Source organism: Apodemus sylvaticus, chromosome 3 (genome assembly GCF_947179515.1).
Source record: "Apodemus sylvaticus chromosome 3, mApoSyl1.1, whole genome shotgun sequence".
Lineage (NCBI taxonomy): Eukaryota > Metazoa > Chordata > Mammalia > Rodentia > Muridae > Apodemus > Apodemus sylvaticus.
Genome location: NC_067474.1, coordinates 15,919,375 through 15,940,168, shown reverse-complemented (window position 1 = coordinate 15,940,168; position 20,794 = coordinate 15,919,375). Strand labels below are relative to the sequence as shown.

The 20,794-nt window shown below is 39.5% G+C and overlaps 1 protein-coding gene across 2 annotated transcripts in view; it reads left to right on the top strand.

The window, feature by feature from the left end:
* The first annotated feature begins 9,035 nt into the window (after window positions 1-9,035).
* Window positions 9,036-20,794, top strand: part of Atp6v1h (ATPase H+ transporting V1 subunit H) — a 71,372-nt gene continuing 59,613 nt past the window's right edge. The window contains exons 1-4 of one of the 2 annotated variants that reach the window (XM_052175996.1): window positions 9,036-9,228; window positions 10,403-10,550; window positions 14,668-14,770; window positions 19,104-19,193. In XM_052175996.1, coding sequence (XP_052031956.1) covers window positions 10,438-10,550; window positions 14,668-14,770; window positions 19,104-19,193 — 306 coding nt within the window. In that variant the 5' untranslated portion in view covers window positions 9,036-9,228; window positions 10,403-10,437. Of the gene's footprint in view, window positions 9,229-9,369; window positions 9,584-10,402; window positions 10,551-14,667; window positions 14,771-19,103; window positions 19,194-20,794 lie in introns of those variants that run through there. The other variant, XM_052175997.1, reaches the window with a different exon arrangement.

The following is a 20,794-nucleotide window of genomic DNA, read 5'->3' as shown; positions in this document are numbered from 1 at the left end:
GTTTTCCTAATAAATGCCCCACAGGAATCTTGTCATCTGGTTTTACCAACACCTGTGAATCCTCTCTGTCCTTTGGCTGGTTAATGCTAGCCCATGTCTGAGTCTGCTGGGGACCTTCTTGCAAAATTACTCAAAGCAAAGCCAAAGGCTGATCTCTTGTGTGGATCAGTAGGGGCTTATCCACCCATCTTAGCTGTCTGTTCCAGATAGAGCTGCTCACTGAGTGTGCATGCCAAGACTGCCCTCTGTAGGTGAGTAAAGAAAGTTTATAAGCCACTAGGCTGTAGCACTGCCTGTCTCAGGTTAGAACAAGCTGCAAGAATGATGAATGAATGTGTTGTGAAAGCCATATGAGGGGACCTTTGAGGCAGCTCCCCATCTGTTTGTGGTACCCTTCTGATTTTGCCTCATGCCTTTGTGCTTTTATGAAAACTTTATGAACTGTTTGGAGACTGTGTCCACAGGGAGGGAGGCACTAAAGATTTAGACTAGGAAGCAACCAGGCCTGAGTTGCTGACTGTGGATATTCCTGGAGAACAGCAGGCAATGAACTGACTCTATTCTGCCTGTGTCCAAAGAACTCTGCCGAATAGTAGTCCTGAAGCTGAACAATAATTAGTCTTTGACTCCTGGCCATGCTATAGTATCAGCCCCATGTAGGATGAATCTTCCCATTTCAATTAACCCAGTTTAGAATGTGTCTCTCAGACATGCCAAGAGGTTCATCTATGTGATTCTAAATCCTGTCAGACTGAGAATGTCACCATCGTACAGCTGTTCTTGTACTTTTCTTGTCTGCAACTCTAGGCCACTCAGTCCTTTCCTCACAGAACTGCATGCTCTTCATGTCCTGCTCTTCTGGTTTTTGGCTGTGGTAGACTTAAAGACATGCAGTGAACAGCAACCCAGATTTTGCTCAAACGACAATATTATATATACATGCTTTTATGTGATAGTCATATAACAGGCAAGGCTTGAATTCAAACTGAGTTATGAAAGAAACTTCATGTGGGTGGCACAGAGGAACATTTAGAAATATAAGAACATCTCTTCCAATCTCAGCCTATTTTATAGTCAACCCACAGGCCATAACTGCTAAGTTATTAATGGAAGTTGTGGGAAGAAAGGATTTCCATATTTGGTTTTTCAGGTGTTTGCTTCAAGACTCCATCTTCTCCTCAGATAGTTCTGGCATCTCATGATGGAAGAGGCCCTTTTGATGTGCAGTGTTCCCCTCTGGACCCTGGATTAGCACAGATCACACACAAACACCAATTTCCAAGCACAAAAACAAATGCAAAGAGATCCTTTATTAAGCAAGGAAAAGAGTGGCTGAATCGGAACCACACAGAAACAGCAGCAAATAACCGCTGCTGCAGGTTTTGATTTTAAGAGGGAAAAGGGGAGGTCTGGGTTAGAATGAGCTAGGACTTGCTGTGAGTTCTGATAGGTTAGTCAAAATAGTGAATTCTGATTCCTGGCGCTTGATGTTTTGTTAGTTGGGCCTTGGTGGTCAGTTTTCGGAGTGAGTCACTGGTTGAATAAGGGAACGGACACTGTAGGCTAGCTTTAGGAATGTGATCTAATGGTTGGCTAAGTGGGAGAAAGGTAAAGGGCAAAACCTGTCATTGCTGTGTTTGCCATGCTCAGGCCTGTGTTTGCCGTGATCTGGCCTGCTGAAGAGAGCTCTTTAATGATTTTTATTAGGATGCACACATTTTGCCATCTGCTTCTATTCTTTGTTGTAAAAGCACTCACTAGGACTCTTAACAGTTGAAACCAGAGTATTAAAATCTCAGTAGACAAGATCAGTTCTCTCCTTGAACATGGGGTGCTGATGATCCTAGAAGATGCAAGATGTGGATCAAGGAAGGACTACAGGGAATTGTTTTGAAAACAAAGATCCTGAATATATTTAGGTGAAAATCTAATTTGTCAGTTGTCTCTTGAACTAGAAATAAATCTGGGAACTTCCTTCCTTCCTTCTTCCTTCCTTCCTTTCTTCCTTCCTTCCTTCCTTCCTTCCTTCCTTCCTTCCTTCCTTCCTTTCTTTCTTTCTTTCTTGGACAGGGTCCCAATCCCAAGGTGGCCTTGAATTTACTAGTAAACAAGGCTAACTTTAGACTCTGGCTCTTCCTGTTTTTGGAGTACTGAAATTATAGGTACAGCCCTTATTTTCTTGACTTGTTAAAATTAACTGTTTTTATTTATTTATTTTTGAAGTTCATTATTAGTATCCAATCACTTTCTGCCTTTCCTATAATTTTAAAAAAATTCCACTTAGATTTGTTTTCCCAAGAATACTAAGGTTTCCTCTTCTGGCCAAGACAGAATGGCAGTGGCCCAATTCTCTTTCCCCATTTTCTTCATTTTAGAAGCAAGCAAAAAGCTTGATGATACCTATAAAAACAAAAAACGGTACCCAGATATTGATTATCGGCACCGAAGAGCAGTGATTCCTAAGTGACAGAAGACAAATATGCTAAGGCCCATTTGTATCCTGCCTTCATGCAGGGAGAAAGATGTAGGCTTGGATCCAGGGAAGGGATTTAGAGTGGAAAGTGAAGAGGTGAGTGGGGATTCTTGTTGATGCCTGGGCATCAGGTGCTCAGAAGGTTGAGTGCTGGAAAGGAAGAGCTACCCAGAGTGGAAACCCCGAGACCTTCCTAGGTTCCAGTTCATCGATATCAGTGTTCTGGTGTGAAGAGATGAGCTGAAATCAGGGATGGAACCACCCAGAAACAGAGGAGTCATCTTTAGAACTCAAAAAAGGCTGGGTTTGGCTCATAGCAGTTCTCAGAGGCCTTATACTCCATAACTCACTGGGCATTCAAAACCCAGAAGAGTTTTGCTTCATTATTGAAGAAATTAAACATAGAGTACATACTGCCCTGGGCTTTCCTAACAAAGCTTATGTAAGACACAAAAGATTATAGTCATGGTAATGGAAGTATGTCCTGGAATAAAACTCGGTATTATTTAGAGAGGTAACAATCCTAACATCCATTGAGAAATAACAATCCTAATATCCATATTCCCCAGATATGTCTATGAAGTTCCAGACATGCCATGAAGCAGGACTATATTTAATCCATAGACAGCAGTGAGCCATTCAGTTGAAACATCAAATTATGAAAAGACACATTATTCTAAAACTAATCAAACTGGTGACAAAGACAAATCTTAGAAGCACTCAGAAAAAATAAGAAAACTAGTAAGAAATGAGCTCGTGAGGGAGTCGACAGGACCTGTGCCGGCGGGAAGACAGTAGGGAACTTAAACAGCAACAACACAACTTAAAGAAAAGTGGTCAGCAAGAACTTGTTTCCCCTGAAAATGATATTAAAAGATGGAGACAAATACAGAAGTCTTCAGACATTTAAAGGTTGCAAAAATTAAGCAGCACTGGATCTTAACTACGAGAACTGCTATGTGAAGTCTTTTAATGTAAAAGGAAAATCAAACTCCCAGATCTGGAGGTATACAAAAAAAGAGTACTCAAAATGGTTAACTGTTGAGGCTGGATACAAAGATACTAAATTTATTTCATTCTCCTTATAGGTTGTTTGTTTCAAGGAAAAGTCCTAATAGTTGGGAACTGGGGATAGCTCAGATGGAAGACGCATGCCCACTATGTGTGAAGCACAGGGTTCAGCTCTTAGTAGACATTTTTAGGGACAATTCCTGAAATAACAAAACAAAAGAAAAAGAAAAACTCAGCAATCAATGAAGGAAAAAGATTTATTTGATATAGAAAGAAAAAGTCAATGAAACCTCTAGTCAGTAGCCAGGTCCTGGGTTTGGTCCTTAGCTTTGGAGAGACAGATAGAAAAGGAGAGACAGACAGACACATGTGTGCATGTGCTATGAAATGCTACTTTCTGCACAGGACATGGCTGTTGGATTCATGAAATCATAGCAGCTTTGCTTATCTGCATAAGACCTGTGTGAACTGAGACCTTTCAACATTCCTGCACGGTTGGGGATGAACACTTGAGCCTACCCACTACCACGCCCTCTGCTAGCTGAGAAGCTGTGGGCAGCTAATGACTGCTGGGGAAGCAGAGTAATTTTTTTCCAGAGGTATAGCCACTGGTAAGTTGCCTACAATCCACAGACAACACCTCCCCGCCCCCACATGTACATGCAAGCAACACTAATTGAACTCAGCGGGTTCTGTGGCCAGTGAGCTCATGGTTCTTAGAGAAGAGTCAACTTCTGTTGTTTTCCTAAACCAGTATAATTCTTAACTGTGTTGTAAACACTTATCCTTATAGCCACAGATAAGCATAGTTCTTCAGCCTCATCAAAGCAAGTTCTTTTTGCAACATATGGAGATTCTTACAGAAAGCCACGGTGCGTCCAAGTGGAGAGAACAGTTGGCTTGGGCAGCCTGCCTCCAGCTGATACAAAGCAAAAACAAACAAAACAAAACAACAAAACAAAACAAAAAGCCCTCAGGGAACATCTCAGCAGAAAGATCTTAAGGGTCAGAGGACCAGAAAGTTTGCTGCAAGATTGTGACTTTTAGATATGACATGAACTTTCAGCAATATGGCTGCTTAAACAAGAGCTGAGTAATGATAGCATGCCAATGTGAAGAGACATAACAATTCAATATTGCAGAGAGGTGGGAATTCACCAGGGATGAGCTTCCTAATTGATAATTCAATACCAAGTGCTCAGCCCCCAAAGCATACACACATAAACAATACTATGTGAATCTAACAGGTTGTATTTATATAATGATTATCACATAGAGGAATATATGTTAACATAAATATATCTAACTAATAATTAAAGAGGAAGAGCCTATGAATGTAAGAGGAAGCTGAGGAACATGGGAAGGAGGGGGAGAAATTATACAGTCATATTTTAATAAAAAATTAATACATTTTAAAAAGATGAAAGAATAAAAGCTTAATAGGGTATAGTTTGTGTAAAAGGACACAAATTAGGTTGGGTATGTCGGGGGAAAAGCCTTCTTAAGGTTGTAAAAAGGGAATGAGAAGGTGGAATTGGGGATAAATATGATGAAAACATAAATGCATAGAAGAATAAATAAAAACCATAGAAAAATGAAAGTAGTCATTGGTGATGAAAATACATGGAGTTTTATAAAGTTTGTTAAACAGTGAAAAAGAGCAGATCATATTGTATTCTCCAGGGTTAAGCATGTGAAGAAACACCCCAAATGGCTGGGGATATAGGTCAGCTGTGGCTCTACCTTTTCAAAGTCTAGCAATGTAAAAAGAAGTAAAAATAGAACATTCTAATGGATATCATTCTACATTTTATAGCAGTGTGCACATATAAATACCCATATATAAACATCTAAACAAAAAGCTATGTGATTATAGACTTAGTGACTGTGCCTGGTTCACTCATTTAATACAGCATACCTGGCTTCTATGTCCAACTTCAGTGGTATCTAAATTTGCTTTGAGCACCTACTGTTGGCTGTTGATACATGATATTGTATTGTTTTCTTCCTTCCTTAGTCTATGTGTTGAAATCCCAACCCCTAATGTGAGTACATTTGGGCCTTTATGAATGTAATTAAGTTTAAAGGATGTTAAAGAGGCTAAGGCTTGATCCCATACAATAACTAACTCTCATCATAAAAGACAAGAGGGAGCTGCCTTCTCTTCACCCTGCAGGGCACAGAGAGAAGTCAGAACTCAGGAATTCAATTTAATTTCGGACTCTGGTTTCTAGATCTTTAAGAAATTAACACATTTCCACCTCTCCCTTTAAATCATAAACAAAACCAAAAACAAAACAAAGCAAAACATAAGTCAGGATCTCACTGTGTAGATTAGGATAGTCTGAGATTGGAAATCCTCCTCCCTCAGTACCCCCCCCCCCCCAGTACTGGGATTGCAGGTATGCACTCTAGGCTAGCTTTAGAAACTCATTTTTGCTTGTTGATTAGTTTGCCTAGTTTACTATATTTTGCCATGACAACTCAAGGTTACTATTGTAGTTTGTTTCCTATGTTTTGCTTTGCTATTATAAAATATATATATAGTGAACATGACTATTCTAGTTAAAGCAGTCTACAGATCAAATGCAATCTCCATCAAAATCCTATACATTTCCTCACAGAAATCGAAAGGACAATTTTAGCTTCATATGGAAACACACTCACACACACACACACACACACACACACACACAATCAGTATAGCTACAAAAATCCTGAATAATAAAAGAGCTGCTGGACGTATCACCATCTCTAATCTGTACTACAGAGCTATCGTAATAAAAAGAGAATGGTATTACCATCAAAGTGGACACTTTGACCATGAAATTGAATTGAAGACCCATATATTAAACCCAAATATCCTTGGACATGTGATTTTTTTTTGATAAGCCAGAAATATACACTGGAAAAAATACAGTATCTTCAACAAATGGTGCTATTTGAATGCAAATAGAACTATACTTATTACTCTACATAAAACTCAACTCCAAATGGATCAAAAACCTCAACATAAGGCCAGATACATGAAATCCAATAGAGGAGAAAGTGGGGATTAGCCTGGAACACATTGGCACAGGAGAAATTTCCCAAACAGAACATTAATAGCACAGGCACTAAGATCAACAATTGATTAATGGGACTTCATGAAACAGAGAAGTTTCTACATGGAGTCATCAAATAATAGGGGTACAATAGCCACAACTTCATGCCCTCTAGTAACAGCAAGGCCAGGTCCCCTGCACAGCCTAGAACTTACTTTCCTCTATTTGTAATGGTTGATCAAGAGTTACCGAGTTGCTTTTCCCCCAGGCTTATTGCTGACATTTGAAGCCAGGAGTCATCTTGTACATGGGGTGCTACTGACATCCTTCCAGTTATCATCAGTTGTTTTTGGGAGCCAAAAATCAGTCTCCCTCTGTCATGCTCTAGTAACCCTCATAGACCCGGTTTCAACCTTAAGAGCCTCTTCTGGAACCTATAAAACACGCACTACATTTGTAAGACAGTCAGTGCAAACAGCCTTGAAACCTGTACATTTGTTATAAATGAGTTATTTTACTACATGGTTATTGGGTCAGTTCTAGTGTTTTCTTAGTAAACAAATCTTCAATTTAGGGTACAGTTTTTGTAGTTCCTTTGGGTTGGGGTATAGCTCAATGGGAGAATGTATGTTTGGCATTGTTTCAATCTCTGGACAACCCCCTCCCCAAAGGGACTTAATTCATAGTATCAGTCATTTTGAAAGAAAAACTTCAAGTATGCAGCATGAGGATTATCTTTTTTTTTATTTTTTAAAAGATTTATTTATTTATTTTATGCATGAGTACATCACCATTGCTCTCTTCAGACACACCAGAAGAGGGCACCAGACCCATTATAGATGCTTGTAAACCACCATGTGGCTGTTGAGAATTGAACTCAGGATCTCTGAAAGAGCAGTCAGTGCTCTTAACCGCTGAGCCATCTCTCCAGTCCCCAAGGATTATTTTATAATTACTTGGTATTAGTTTCTTTGAGACAAACACGTGTTTGTCTCATGGCTCATGGAGTGATGCTCACACTGCCTCCATCAGCCAGATTCCCTCTTTCTGCCCCAGTTCCATGGTTACAGGCATGCACTACCACACCAGGCTACACCCCTCAGTTAAAAACTTACATTAAAATTTTATTTATGAACTTACTGTGTATGACTGTGGGCATGTTCATGGCCAGTAGACAACTTTCAGAGAGCCCGTTGCCACCTTCCGTCTTGTGGGTCTGACAAGTGAACTCAACAGTTGGGGTTGGTGCCAATGACATTGTTTACCAGGAGAGCGTTTCTGTGGAGCTGAACTACTCAGTTTTAACAAGGTAACATGGTTCCTCTTCGAGTTTGGGATATAGCAGTTTGTGGAGTGCTTGCCTCACTCAAGGATGCCCTATCTCCAATCCCCAATCTGACTAAAAAAGTTTTCCTTCAGAAAAACAAGGCATATTATGGAAGGTATAAGATATAGGCCCTTTTGTATTAGCAACTTGCCCTTTTGTATCTTTATACAGCAACTTACATGAAATTAGGGTGTATCCTTCTACCTAATTTCTGACAGAATAATGGGCCCATATCCTAACCAAACCACCGGTGAAATTATCAACTTGCTTGGCAAAGTGCAACCAAAGGCTGAAGAAACGAGTAGGTTAAGGATCAGAAGAGTAGCTTGGGTTATCCAGGTGAGACCTCTTTGAGGTGTGGTCAGAGACGGCCGACGTGACCACGGTGTCTTAGGACACAGAGGGTAGGAGAACAGATTCTTCTGAGCCTCTAGCAGAAAGTCATTCCAGCCTAAAGCTGTTCAGATGGGAGAGACCTATTTTACTGGACTTCTGACCCACACACCGTAAGACAATGAATTAATGCTTATTTAAACTACTATAATTGTGATATTTTGTTGCAGTAGTGATAGAAAATCAACATCATCTTCTACGCTTTTTTCTTTTATAGATCATGATGGTTTTTGAAACGTGACCTCAAAAAATCTTTTAAAAGTAACAATATACTGGTTATTTTTTAATATAATCCTTTGTGTGCTTTTTTTATACGCCTCCAGACACTATTATATAGATTTTGGTGTAATCAGAAGATAAAGGACAGCTCAGGCCTTCGGGTTTAAAATAGGTTATGAGATAAACATATAAGCCGAGAGAAAATGAAATTAGGTAAACAACGGATAACGTTTTTCTGAGACTTATTTTACTGGTTAAGCTTGCAACCGTGGGTCTATGACTCATTTCTCAGCCTGAGTTTTATGCTTAAAATCTGAGTATAAATGCCTGGCCCGTTGAGATGTATAATTCAAGCAAACCAAAACCACCTAAAGGTCATCAGTCAAGCTTCTCCAAAGACTGGTGTCAGAAGATTTGGTTTTTTGGTACGGGTGGCCTGCAGGATGGCGAGCTCTGCCAGCTTAAAGTACCCAAGTAAGTGGCCTGGGCACGGCTGCCTAGTGCGCGGTCGGTCGAGCAGTTTTGGGCCCTCTCGGCTTCCGCCCTCCGCTGCGGTCACGTGCCGCTGCTCACGTGCCAGACGCTGCTGTCACTTTGCAGCTGTTCCGGCTTCCTCTGTGTGAGGCTCTTAACGTCTCCCACGGAGTCGCCTTCGTTTTGCTCTGCGTCTCCCGTGGCCACTGAAGCCTCGGAGCTCGACCGGCGCCTGCTCGCCTGCCCGCCTGCCCGCCGTGCGGCCCGCCATCCCCGAGGCCATCCAGGTGAGGCCGCATGGGGCCCCTCCCTCCCCGGCTCCCGAGAGCCGACCGGTTTCACGGCTGGCCGCGCCGGGGTCTGCGGAGCCGCAGGCCTTCCTCCGAGAGGGAGGCGGGGGGCGCGCGGGGGTGACAGGCCGGGCCCCGGCTTCGGTAGGGCGGTAGAGCCGCGGGCGTCCATCCGGGGCCTCCCCGGGAAGGCTGCGCTGTGCCCTTGGGTTCCAGCCTTTCCCGGATGGAGCCGGTTCTACCTGGGACCCGCCGTCTGCGCCGACCTTGCTTGTTTAGGCAGCAAGTCCCCGCAAAGAGAGATTTGAGTTCCACACTGACTAAGCACATTAGGAACGCGGATAGAATTTGGGTATGATTTTTTTCTTTAACCTCCTTTTGCTCGTAGGCAAGACCGTAAGTTTTGGGAATGGAAAGTTAGGTTTTTGCATCGTAGTAAAATGAGGTGTAACTTATCTATTAAGTAGAGGACTGGGGATTTTTCTTTCTTTTTTTTTTTTGGTAGCTCATTATTGTACTTTTTTTTTTTGTCAGAATAGACCCTCCCCCCACCTCCAGCATTGTTGGCTGGAACTAAGTTGTTTCAGACATTTCTTTCAATATTGATTTTGAAAATGCTTGTCAATTTCTGTTTGAAAAGAAGGCACTGGTATACCACACCTCTTGGTATATGTTATTTTGAGTCAGTAATTTAAAGAGAGGAATTAATATGGTGTCTTTGCAAATCGAAGCATAATAGATGCCAATAAATACCATAAATTGGCCCCTTTTTTGTATTTTTTTTTTTTTTTGTAGAAGAGATTGGAACGTGATTGAATAGATTTAAAGTAGTGAACTTCTGGGTTAATTTTGAGCATATTCTAAGCACTGAGTATGCACTAAGGTGGTCAAAGGGTTCTGTTTAATCTGTTTAGTCCTGATTTTGCAGTCAGTCTCTTAAGTGGTCACTTTAAAAGTTTCAATATATATTGAGGCTAATAATTAAAAACTCTTCCCTGGAAAAGAACAAGCCAATAGAAAGCCCTTTTATGGGGTGGTAGACAAAATATGACATATGTTAATGCTTTTCAGACCTAGGATATTTAATATTCAAGCTAAGTGAAATTGATATGGTTGTATTAATACTAGGAGTTCAAAAAAATGCCTGCTATATCTTTTTTTTATCTTGAAGGTCTGTGGATAAACATTCAAAATCATAAGGCTTAGATGACCAAGATGGACATTCGAGGTGCCGTGGATGCTGCTGTCCCAACTAACATCATTGCAGCCAAGGCTGCTGAAGTCCGTGCCAACAAAGTGAACTGGCAGTCTTATCTTCAGTGCGTACTGGTTTGTTGTGAGTCATGGATGTCATGTGCTTTTGTATCAGGCTTTTTCATGGTCATGCTTCTATGAGAGAAATACTGGAAAAATACTAATAAATTAATTTTAACATTTCCTCCTCCCCATAGCTAGCCGCCTTTGTCTGTCTGGTATGGTAGGAACAGCTTGGTAATAGAACAGTTCACGGTAGTTATTTTATTTTATTATGTGTGTATGCCTGTATTTGACTGCATGTATGTATGTGTGCCACATGCATGCTAGTCCCCTCAGAGCTTAGAAGAGGGTCTCATAACCTGGACCTGGAGTTATAGATGATTGAAACACACCTTGTGTGTTTTGCATGCCATGCCTTTGCACATCAGAGGATAACCTGTGGGAGAACTGGTTCTCTGGTACTGGGGATCAAACTGAGGTTGCCAGGCTTGAGTGGCAGGTGTGTTACTCCCTCCTCCATGCCCCCAGCCATTTTGTCAGCCCTCATTTATTCTTCATAATATTTCATCATTTTATTTCATAGGAGTTTATTTTGGCATATTTATAACAGTTACTGAGGGTCAGATTTGAATATGCACATTGAAAAATCAATTAAGAAATCTGTTGCTTATTTTTTTACTTACACAAAGGTTATATAGAGTAACATTTCAAAAGGAACTCAGAGCATCAAAACAGACATTTACTTCATGTTATCTGTGAGGATAGGGAAATAGGCTTATGAGTGTACAAAAAGGGTGATCCACCATCACAAGTTACCTGATGCAGTGATCCTTCAGTTGAGTTTTCAAGGATGAGTGCTATTTAACCATGTGGCAGAAAAGAGGATCTGTCCAAATGCAACAGAGCCCGTCACGCGCTGGAAGTTATTTATAGTTTGGAGGTAGTAGTGGTGAGAGCTGAAGCTCACAGCAAGGCAGGAGATGGTGGTGATATTCTGGGTACTTGGGTACCCTTGGGAGGAGTTGGGGAATGTTCCTCTCACTTGGTGCTTTTCAAGATTATGAAACCCACAATGTAATTGAAGTCTAAGAAGGTCAACATGCACAACATGTAAAAGTGATAGTTATAGCTGGCAGTTCATATCCTAGAGTTGCCTTTTCAAAACAGTCTTTCTTCATGGGGTAGCTTTGAGGAGCCTAGCTGTAGAATGCTTGTACAATGAGTGTCAATGTGGGATGTACTGTACCTCTACAAGAACCTAAATGCCAAGTCTCCTAAAAGTCACTGCTAAGGCTGCTTACCTGGGAGTAGATGACCCACCCACTGCTTGATGGATTGTTTGCGTTCAGTGTAAGAGGTAGGTTTTTGGGAACTAGCTGAGTCATAGGGAGAAGTTGTAGTGATACCATTAAGGTTGTTAGAGCTGCACAGATTTGAGAATGACAGTGCTCAATCTGACATGTATGGGTAAAAGATGTCTAGGATGACATCCAAATCCCCGTTTTAAAGGACCTGGTATATTGTAGGGCCAGCCACTAAAGGACTGCATACACAATTTTCCCCATTAGTCAATGTGTAATTATTTAAATCCTGTGAACTCCTGATTTCTTTAGTCTGGAAAGCTTTTAGATTAGAGGACAAGGAGTTACATGCTTGTAGAGCCTGACTGTTTGTGATGTAAACAGAAGAGTGTTGATCATAAAACACTAGCAGGGCAGCAGAACTTCTGCCTTGCTTTTGGAATGATTTTCAGTTGTGTACTTTTCCAGTCCCTAGGCTTTGGTCCTAAATACATCTTACTTTCTTTTTTACTAGTTTTGACCTTTATTTTGTTGTCTGAGTTATTGATTCCATTTGTAAGCCCCCTCTGCTCTGTATGTTTATGTGCAAATGTTCCTCAAATATAGCCAAATGTTTGTTCTTGAGCCTTCTGATATGGGGACACTAGTGGGTATGAAATACCCTGAAAGCACAATTACATGCTACATAAGACATACATCATCAGTGGATCTTGTACCACGACACCTATGGAAAATATAAAACCTGTAGGGGAGTTGTCTTATGCCAAAGTCCAATATGCTTTTGCCCTCATAAGTTAATATGCTATAAAAATCACAATGTATTTGTGGGCTGGAGAAACAGCTGAGTGGTTAAGAACACTGACTGCTTTTCCAGAGGTCTTGAGTTCAATTCCCAGCAACCACATAGTGGGTCATAACCATCTGTTTGGGATCTGATGCCCTCTTTTGGTGTGCCTGAAGACAGTGACAATGTGCTTACATAAAACAAATAAATCTTTAACAAAAAAAGAATGTTTATCTATTTAATAAAATGTATTTGTATTTGATTAAACTTTTACTTAACTAGGCAGTATCAAAATACAAGTGGGGATGGGTTTGTGTTTGTCAAACAGGAATTCAGCAAAAGCATATGTTGAGATAGAAGAATCACAATACACTAAGAGACCCTTACAAATTAAATAAAACTATGCTGAGTATTAAATGAAGAAATCTGACATATGCACAGATACATAGAAATAAAGCAAAAGGAGATACGTGATAAGGAAGGAATAAATATCCTTGTAGGAGTTATAGTGGAAGTCTTCACAGACCACATGAAGAGCCTCACAGTAGTAATCTTAGCAGAAGGAATGGGGACTGCAGTGCTGGGAGCCTTGGCTACCTCAGGCTTGAGCGTGTAGTGACTGAGGGCTTCAAGCAGCTTATTGTGGTTCAGTTTCTTTAGGGGAAGTATGTGTCTTGAAGTGAGTCATATGGTGACTTGCAGGGTTGTTCTGCTGTCATGTCTTATCAAGGAGGGCCTGGATTTAGACCTTAGTATTTGGGGTGGTGGTGGTGGTTATTATGACATACCCGAGTGCCTGATGACTAGAGCAGCTAGAAGGGTTAAGCTGTCTTGGAATTGGAGATGACAGGTTCAGTGGTGATGCTGCTGATTTTTCCTTGGAAATAAGAGATGGCTGGAGATGATTTGATGGAGAGAGGAAGATTGGATTCTCTTGAATCTCTAGAAAGGAAGAAAAGTGAAGTTTTAAGGGTTAACATTTGGATACAAACTGTGAAGAACAAAAAGCTAATGGTAAAGGAGCTCTAGTGGGAGGAAAATGGGATCTAGGATGATTTTGGAGAGGACAGAGTTCAGAATGGAGAGGTTATTTTTCTTCCCTTTTCTTTTTTTTTTCCCTTAAAAAAAAAAAAAAGACAGGGTCTCACTATGCAGCTCTGGTTGTCCTGAAACATATTATATAGACCAGGCTGTCTCTGCCTCTGCCTTCCAGTGCTGGGTGGGATTAAAGGCAGGAGCCATTGTGCCTGGCTAAGGAGAGGGTATTTTTCAAAGAGAAGGAAGATGACTGTATTCTTAACTGGAGGAGAAAAAAGTCAGGAAATGACTGTAGAACTTGACTACAAAGTGGCTTTGGGTGTAATGAGTTTGAAAGTCAAGCAAATATGTTGGCCTTGGGATAGGGAGAAATTAAGGGTGAGACTTTGAGTAAAAGGGGTGACATTTTATTGAATCCTTGCAGTGGGCCAGATGCTATATTGTGTCTTGATTATGTAGTTCTGTTCTTTATACAAGACCTTTAAAAGTCATGTGGTTCTTGTTCATTTGCTTAGGTAAATTAATCCAGACTACATGGAGTCAGTCACTAAGTGGTAGAGCTAAACTTTTGGATAATGACAAGGCTCTTAGTCAGCACTTGCCCCCTTATAACTATCAAAAGACAAATTTCAATGCGTTAGAAGATGTTTACTAGTTTCCTTTGTGTTTCTACAGTCAGGGAGCACTGTTCCATCAAATGGAGTGTTTTCTGATGGACTGACCACAGGAGGCTAGTTCAAGGGGTAAGGAGAGCGTTAGGATCAGAAAATTCATTCCTTATGTCTAAGTTACTGTCCTGAGGTGGGATGGAGAGCCAGAATAGTAGAATTGGTTATGGTTAGGTTAGTCAGGGGTTGTTTTTTGGTTAGGCTTTAAGCACAGGATGCTCCTTACTGTGCCCATTGACACTACATGGTTTGGGAAATTAGTCTGCTATCTTTTCTGGTTATGTTAGACTATTTAGTTCTGTGGGGACCAATACAGGAACTTAGTACAAAACAGTTGCCTGACTGCTCAGGACTTAACTGAACAGAATAATTCATTCTTACTTTCTAGGGGCCAGATGATTTCTGCTGAAGATTGTGAATTTATTCAAAGGTTTGAAATGAAAAGAAGTTCTGAGGAGAAGCAAGAGATGCTTCAAACTGAAGGCAGCCAGGTGATCCTTACTTTTATTTTATAATGAACACTTATTTCCCTATCATTATAAAGTCTGGAAAGGCCTGGTGTAGCTCACGTGTTAGAGTACCTAGTTAGCATGTATAGGAAAGACCATGGATTCAACTTCCAGTCTCACACTGCAACATAGAAATTAAAATGCTAGAAAACGTTTAATGACTATGTAGTAGTATACTGAATGCATGTTATTAACATTAGTGCTAATTACTTTTTGCCATGGTAGGGATAAAACCCATTGGTTTTTTGCTTGCTTAGGCAAATGCTCTACCAGTGAGCTATATCCCAGCCTTTATTATTAGGAGGCAAGATTCTGTTAAATTGTGCTTGGCTGGCCTCCAGTTTGGCCTTCCAGAATACCTGGAACTGCGGTGCTATGCTATTATAGCAATTTCTTCATTACAGTTTTGAATTCCTTCTTTTTTCTTTACTTTTTGCAGTACTGAGGATTAAACATGCCCATGCAAGTTTTCTATAATCACACTATATTCTAGGCCTCTTTTTAAATCTTAAAAAAAAAGATTTATTTATTTATTTTATGCGTATGAGTGTTATGCCTGCATGTAAGTACAATGCAGTACATATATGCGTTCCCATGGAGCCCAGATGTGGATGCTGGATCCCCTAAGTTACAGTTGAGCTGCTGTGTGGGTCCAGGGAATGGAACTTGGTCTTCTTCAAGAGCAACAAATGCTCTTAACTTCTGAGCCCTCTTTCCAGTCTCTTTTAGCCCCTTCCTTCTTTTATTTCAAAATTTTATTTTCTTTTTGGAGATAAGATTTTACTAAGTTGCTGAGGCTAACCTTGAAGTCACTCTGTAGTCCAGGCTCCTCTTGAACCTACAATCCTTCTGGCTTAGTTTCTTGTGTGGTTGTGATTATGTGCTTGTACAACTAAGCCCAGATGAATACCTTCCAAGTTTGTGGAGTGGAAGTCACTTTTTAAAATATATGCAGTTTTCAACTTGCTAGGTAAATTCTTTTTTACATTACATTATCAGTAATATTTGAAATGCCTAATACAAGTAAAATATTTGAATTTGTAGCTGAAAGGGGGGCACCCCATTACTTTGATTATGTGGGACCTACTCATTAAGTATTGATAACTATTCTGAGTATTTTTAAGTCCCCTGTATTTTAATCTAAAATATTTTGGTGTTGCCCCCTCTTCTTCCCTAACTTTCTTTCCCTCTCACCCCCTCACACTTATACTTACATATATACACACCTTAAAAACAATTTTTTTTTTCTTAAAGAGGTGGGGTGCTGGCATTGAGCCTAGGGTGCCATGTATGCTAAGCTCTTGTTCTGCCTCTGAGCTGTACTCATGGTCCCCTCAACCGTCTCTGTCTAGATACATCCATTGATAATTTGCCATATTTATATCAAAGATGAGTTTCTATTCATTGTTTCTTTTTAAATTGTCTTAGAACTTTTCATGTATGATAATTTAAAATACTTATGTAGTTAATATGCTTTTGTAATTTATATTACTAAACAACTATAAGAACAAAAGCATTATTCAACCTGATAGTTCTTCTGTTCAAGAGACTTGTATTATCACTTAGTGCTTTCACTTCAGTCTCCAGACATTTCTTTCAGCCTACACTTTTGCTAATGTAAATAATGGCTTTTAAAAGTAATTCTGAGCTGGGCACAGTGGCACTTCCTTAATTGTCAGGAATCAGGTGGCACATTTAGGCAGATCTCTGAGTGTGAGGCCAGCCTTATCTACATAGTGAGTTCCAGGACAGCTGGAGCTACATAGCTCTGCTGAAGATTGTAAATTTATTTAAAGGTTTGAAATGAAAAGTTCTGAGGAGAAGCTCTGTTTTCTCCTTGGAAGAAGTTCTGACTCAAAACAAACAAAAATCTGGAGTTATCTATTAAGTGGATGAATCATATAATTTCTATTTTTTCCTGTAACAAGGAGTTTTGAGGTGAACAATATTAATTGCCTGATTTTAAGTTCTATAAACATGATTGTTGACCATATAATTTAAACATTTATAAGGCTTTTGATATACATTATAAAGATTCCCTCTTGATTGACTCCCAAGGTTTCATGCCTGCCAGCACTACGTGAATCACTGTGTGAATCACTGTGTGAATCACTAGAAGAGTGGGCCTTAGTATATGAAGAGCCTCATTAAAGGAGTACACTAGGTCTTTTGGGTTCCAGTATTTGGTGTGGTGGGCATTTTATGTTAATGCCATGAAATTAACACCTGCTGTTAATCAAACAAAATGTCAGGCAGTATATTAAAAAATTATGTTTAGGATTATATGTGGAATTTATTTTTTGTTAAGAGATTACAGTTTAGTGTTTGACTAAATTATCTACGTATTTTTACTTTTAACTGACAATATTATTAAGGTTATTTTAGAAATGCTATTGTATGCTTAGATTTTTCTAAACCTACTTTTATTTAGGGTTCTAGAACACTTCAACCTCCCTTCTAGCTCACCAACCAGAGGTAGGGGCAAAAGAAGGCTTATAGGAAAAGGGGGTTATGGACCTGTTTAGAAGTAGTTCTTTTAGGGCGATTCCACTCTTTGTTGTCAGGATACCAGCAGTCCAGTCTAATAGCAAACCCCAAACACAAATCAATAGTGACAGTCCAGTCCAATAGCAAACACCAAACACATATCAGTAGCAGCAGCTTTATCTAGCAGAAACTGCAAAGTTCCACTGAATTGAGACAGTGGAAGTAGCAAGAATCAGTTAGAACACTATGAGATATTCTTTGGTAAATTTCTCTCTATAATGAAGACCAGTGAAGACCAGCAGAGTGTTGCACAACTAACGAAAACCAGTGAAGCTAGTGAAGACCAGTGAAGTGTTGCAAAGTGTAGCAGTGCAAGCGCGTCCTCTCACTGTCTGTGGGGCTATATTTATGTTCTTTCTAAGCACCTGATCCAGCAAAGTATGATATGCCCTCTCATGTGTCTGCTTCAGCAAAATATCCTCTTAAAAGACAGCTTCTAGGAAAAACATCACGAGACCTCTCACAAGATAGTTTCCAGAAAAAAAAAAAAAATCACATGACACAACCGAGTTTCCAAAGAAACCAGAAATTTCCACTTCATGCTACGTAATTAATTTCTACTTCATGCTACGTAATTTAAAAATTCTGTCCCATATAGTATGTGGATGATATATATACACATATATATATATTCATTCATTCATTCCGTGGACAGATAGTATAGATGTATATATGTGTATATGTATGTACATATATATGCATGTGTATATCGCAAACATACCACACACACACACACACACACACACACAGTAGATACAGTAAGTTCTGGAAGAGTATGACTTTGATAAGGTATCATTTTCTTGTTGCTTCCTATATGGAGGATTTACTGAATGAGAGGGTACTGAACAGAATCTTGTCAATCTGTACTGCCTTAGAGTAAGCAAAGATTTTTCAAACTGTGTCTCCAAACTTGTTATTGAATTGTGTTACTTATGCAAAGTCATACTTTTTGGGATGATTTAAAAGACTTATATGAAACAGTTTTAATTGTGCTTTATTTGACTTACATGCTGAATTTAGAACCTAGTGTCCAAATAAGATGCTATTGTACTGTGTATCACATTTTCTGAAGCAGAGCTATGCTTGGGTGAGAGTCCAAGTACAGTTCAGACTATTATAATGGTCTTAGGAAAATAGTTAGATATCCTGATTTTGGTTTAATTTTTCGTTGTGTTCCAGAGAGACCCATATTGTTGATAATGCTGTAGGGTATAGTAGACCATGGCTTTCTGATTGCAATCTCCAGCACTATTGAGTGTTCTGCTTTCAAGTTAGTCTCAAAAATAATGAGTGAGTATATTTTAGAATCAGTTTTAGACTTTAATATCTATGAGATGTTATGCTGGAGTGCTGTCCTGAGTAATCAAGAGTCATAATGGCTAGGTGGGTATCCTTACAAACAGCAACTATTAAAGCTTATCATTATAAACAGTCAAAAATCAAGTCATGGTGAAGTCCTCAGGTATTATCGTAATGTGTGTAAAAAGTACACATTTTCTATAATTGGCTATCTAATAGCATTTATGTCTTGTTCTAGGAAACAAATAATATTTTATAGTGCCATTAAAATTGTAAAAAAAGTGAAAATAATGTGTTGGTGTAGTGATGCTTTTAATTTCGGTACTTGGGAGGCAAAGGCAAGGGAATCTGTGAGCTTGTGACTAGCCTGTTCTGCATAGTGAGGACTAGGACTGCAGGGCTACATAGTGAGACACTGTTTCAAAATTTAAACAAAAGAGAATAATAACATTAATTTGATGTTTTACAGTGTGCTAAAACATTTATAAATCTGATGACACACATCTCCAAAGAACAGACAGTGCAGTATATACTAACGATGGTTGATGATATGCTGCAGGTAAGTATATTCCTTTGGGGACTTTGCTGTTTTATATTTTATAGTAACAACAGTTCAAAAAGGCTTCATTTTCAGGTGTAATGAGGCAAAGAGTAACCCTGTACAAGTATTTGTTCAAATTCTTGTTTATAGGTACAATTTTGAGAAGTTTCACTGCTGGGTGAAGGATAACTGCATTTCTATCTGTATTAAGAGATGGCCCAGTGTTCTACTTTTTAATTTTCACCAGCAGTATATGAGAATAGTGTTTCTCTACAGCCTTGCTGGCAGAGGGCATTGCCAGATGCTTTCATTTTTCCTTACTTGAAATAATACATGAAGTTGAATATTTTCTGAAAAAAAAATTTTTTTTTTTTGAGACAGGGTTTCTCTGTGTAGCCCTGCCTGTCCTGGAACTCACTCTGTAGACCAGGTTGGCCTCAAACTCAGAAATCTGCCTGCCTCTTATTTTCTGAAATTTTTAGAGGGAACTTTTTAAATACCATTTTTGAATTATTTGACTTTGTCTATTTTATATTTGTATCTGGTTGAGGTACTATTTTATTTTTATTTTATATATATGGGTGTTTTGCTTGTATGTTTGTTGGTGCATCACTTATATGACTGCAGAGGCCAGAACAGGGTGTTTGAATCAGTACAAGTGGACTTGTTCTGTAGATTATTAGCAGCCATCTCTTTAGGTCTAAGTTGTTTACTTTTTCAGTAAATTTGCAGAGTTCATTATGAACCCTTGAGAAGTATACTTTTATATATATAGTATAGTTTTTTCCTGTTTGTATTTTAATTTTGTCTATGCTTACGTTTTTTGCATGGTAAAAGTTATTTTGTGTCTACTTTTGTTATTATTCCTTGGCTTTTTGAGGCAGGGCTCTTTTGTATCTGGTCTGAGATTTCACTATGTATCTGTGAATCCATGGCAGCCCTCTGCTCAGCATTCCAAGTATAAGATCACAGGACTGAGTCAGACATACCTGGATCTTAGTCTAGTTGGTTACTTTTTATTTTAATTGAGGCAGGATCTTGCTTTGTAGCCCAGGGTAGCTTCAAATTCTAGATGGTCCTGCCCGGATCTGCTGAATGCTGTGATGAAAAGTGTGTGCTATCTTAGCCAGCCTAACATTAGCCTGTCTGTCTCTGTCCTTCCCCCTTTCCACTCCGTTCTTCTTCCCTTCCTCTTCACTTTATCCTTTCCCCCTTCCGACTCCCCTCTCTTTATCCCTGTGATTGGCACGATCGATCTTCCTCTGTCCACTTATTGTTCTGTGTCAGTGACCGGCAGGCATGTTATAGCAACACTATGAAATAGCTGGCGGGCGTGGAACAAAATGGGGGAGCAAACCTCAGCAATATATGTAATTATCATATGTAATTATCATTCATATATATATGTGTGTGTGTATACACACACACACACACACATAATACACACACATATATACATAAAATATTTATTTGTTTTATTTTGCTTGCATGTATGTCTGTGTACTGTGTGGTGCCTGGTACCAGTGGAGGCCAGAAGAGAGTATTGCATTTTCTGGGACTGGAGTTATGAACTTCCAAGCTAGTGCTGGGAATTGAGCCCCTGTCTATGGCACAGTCAT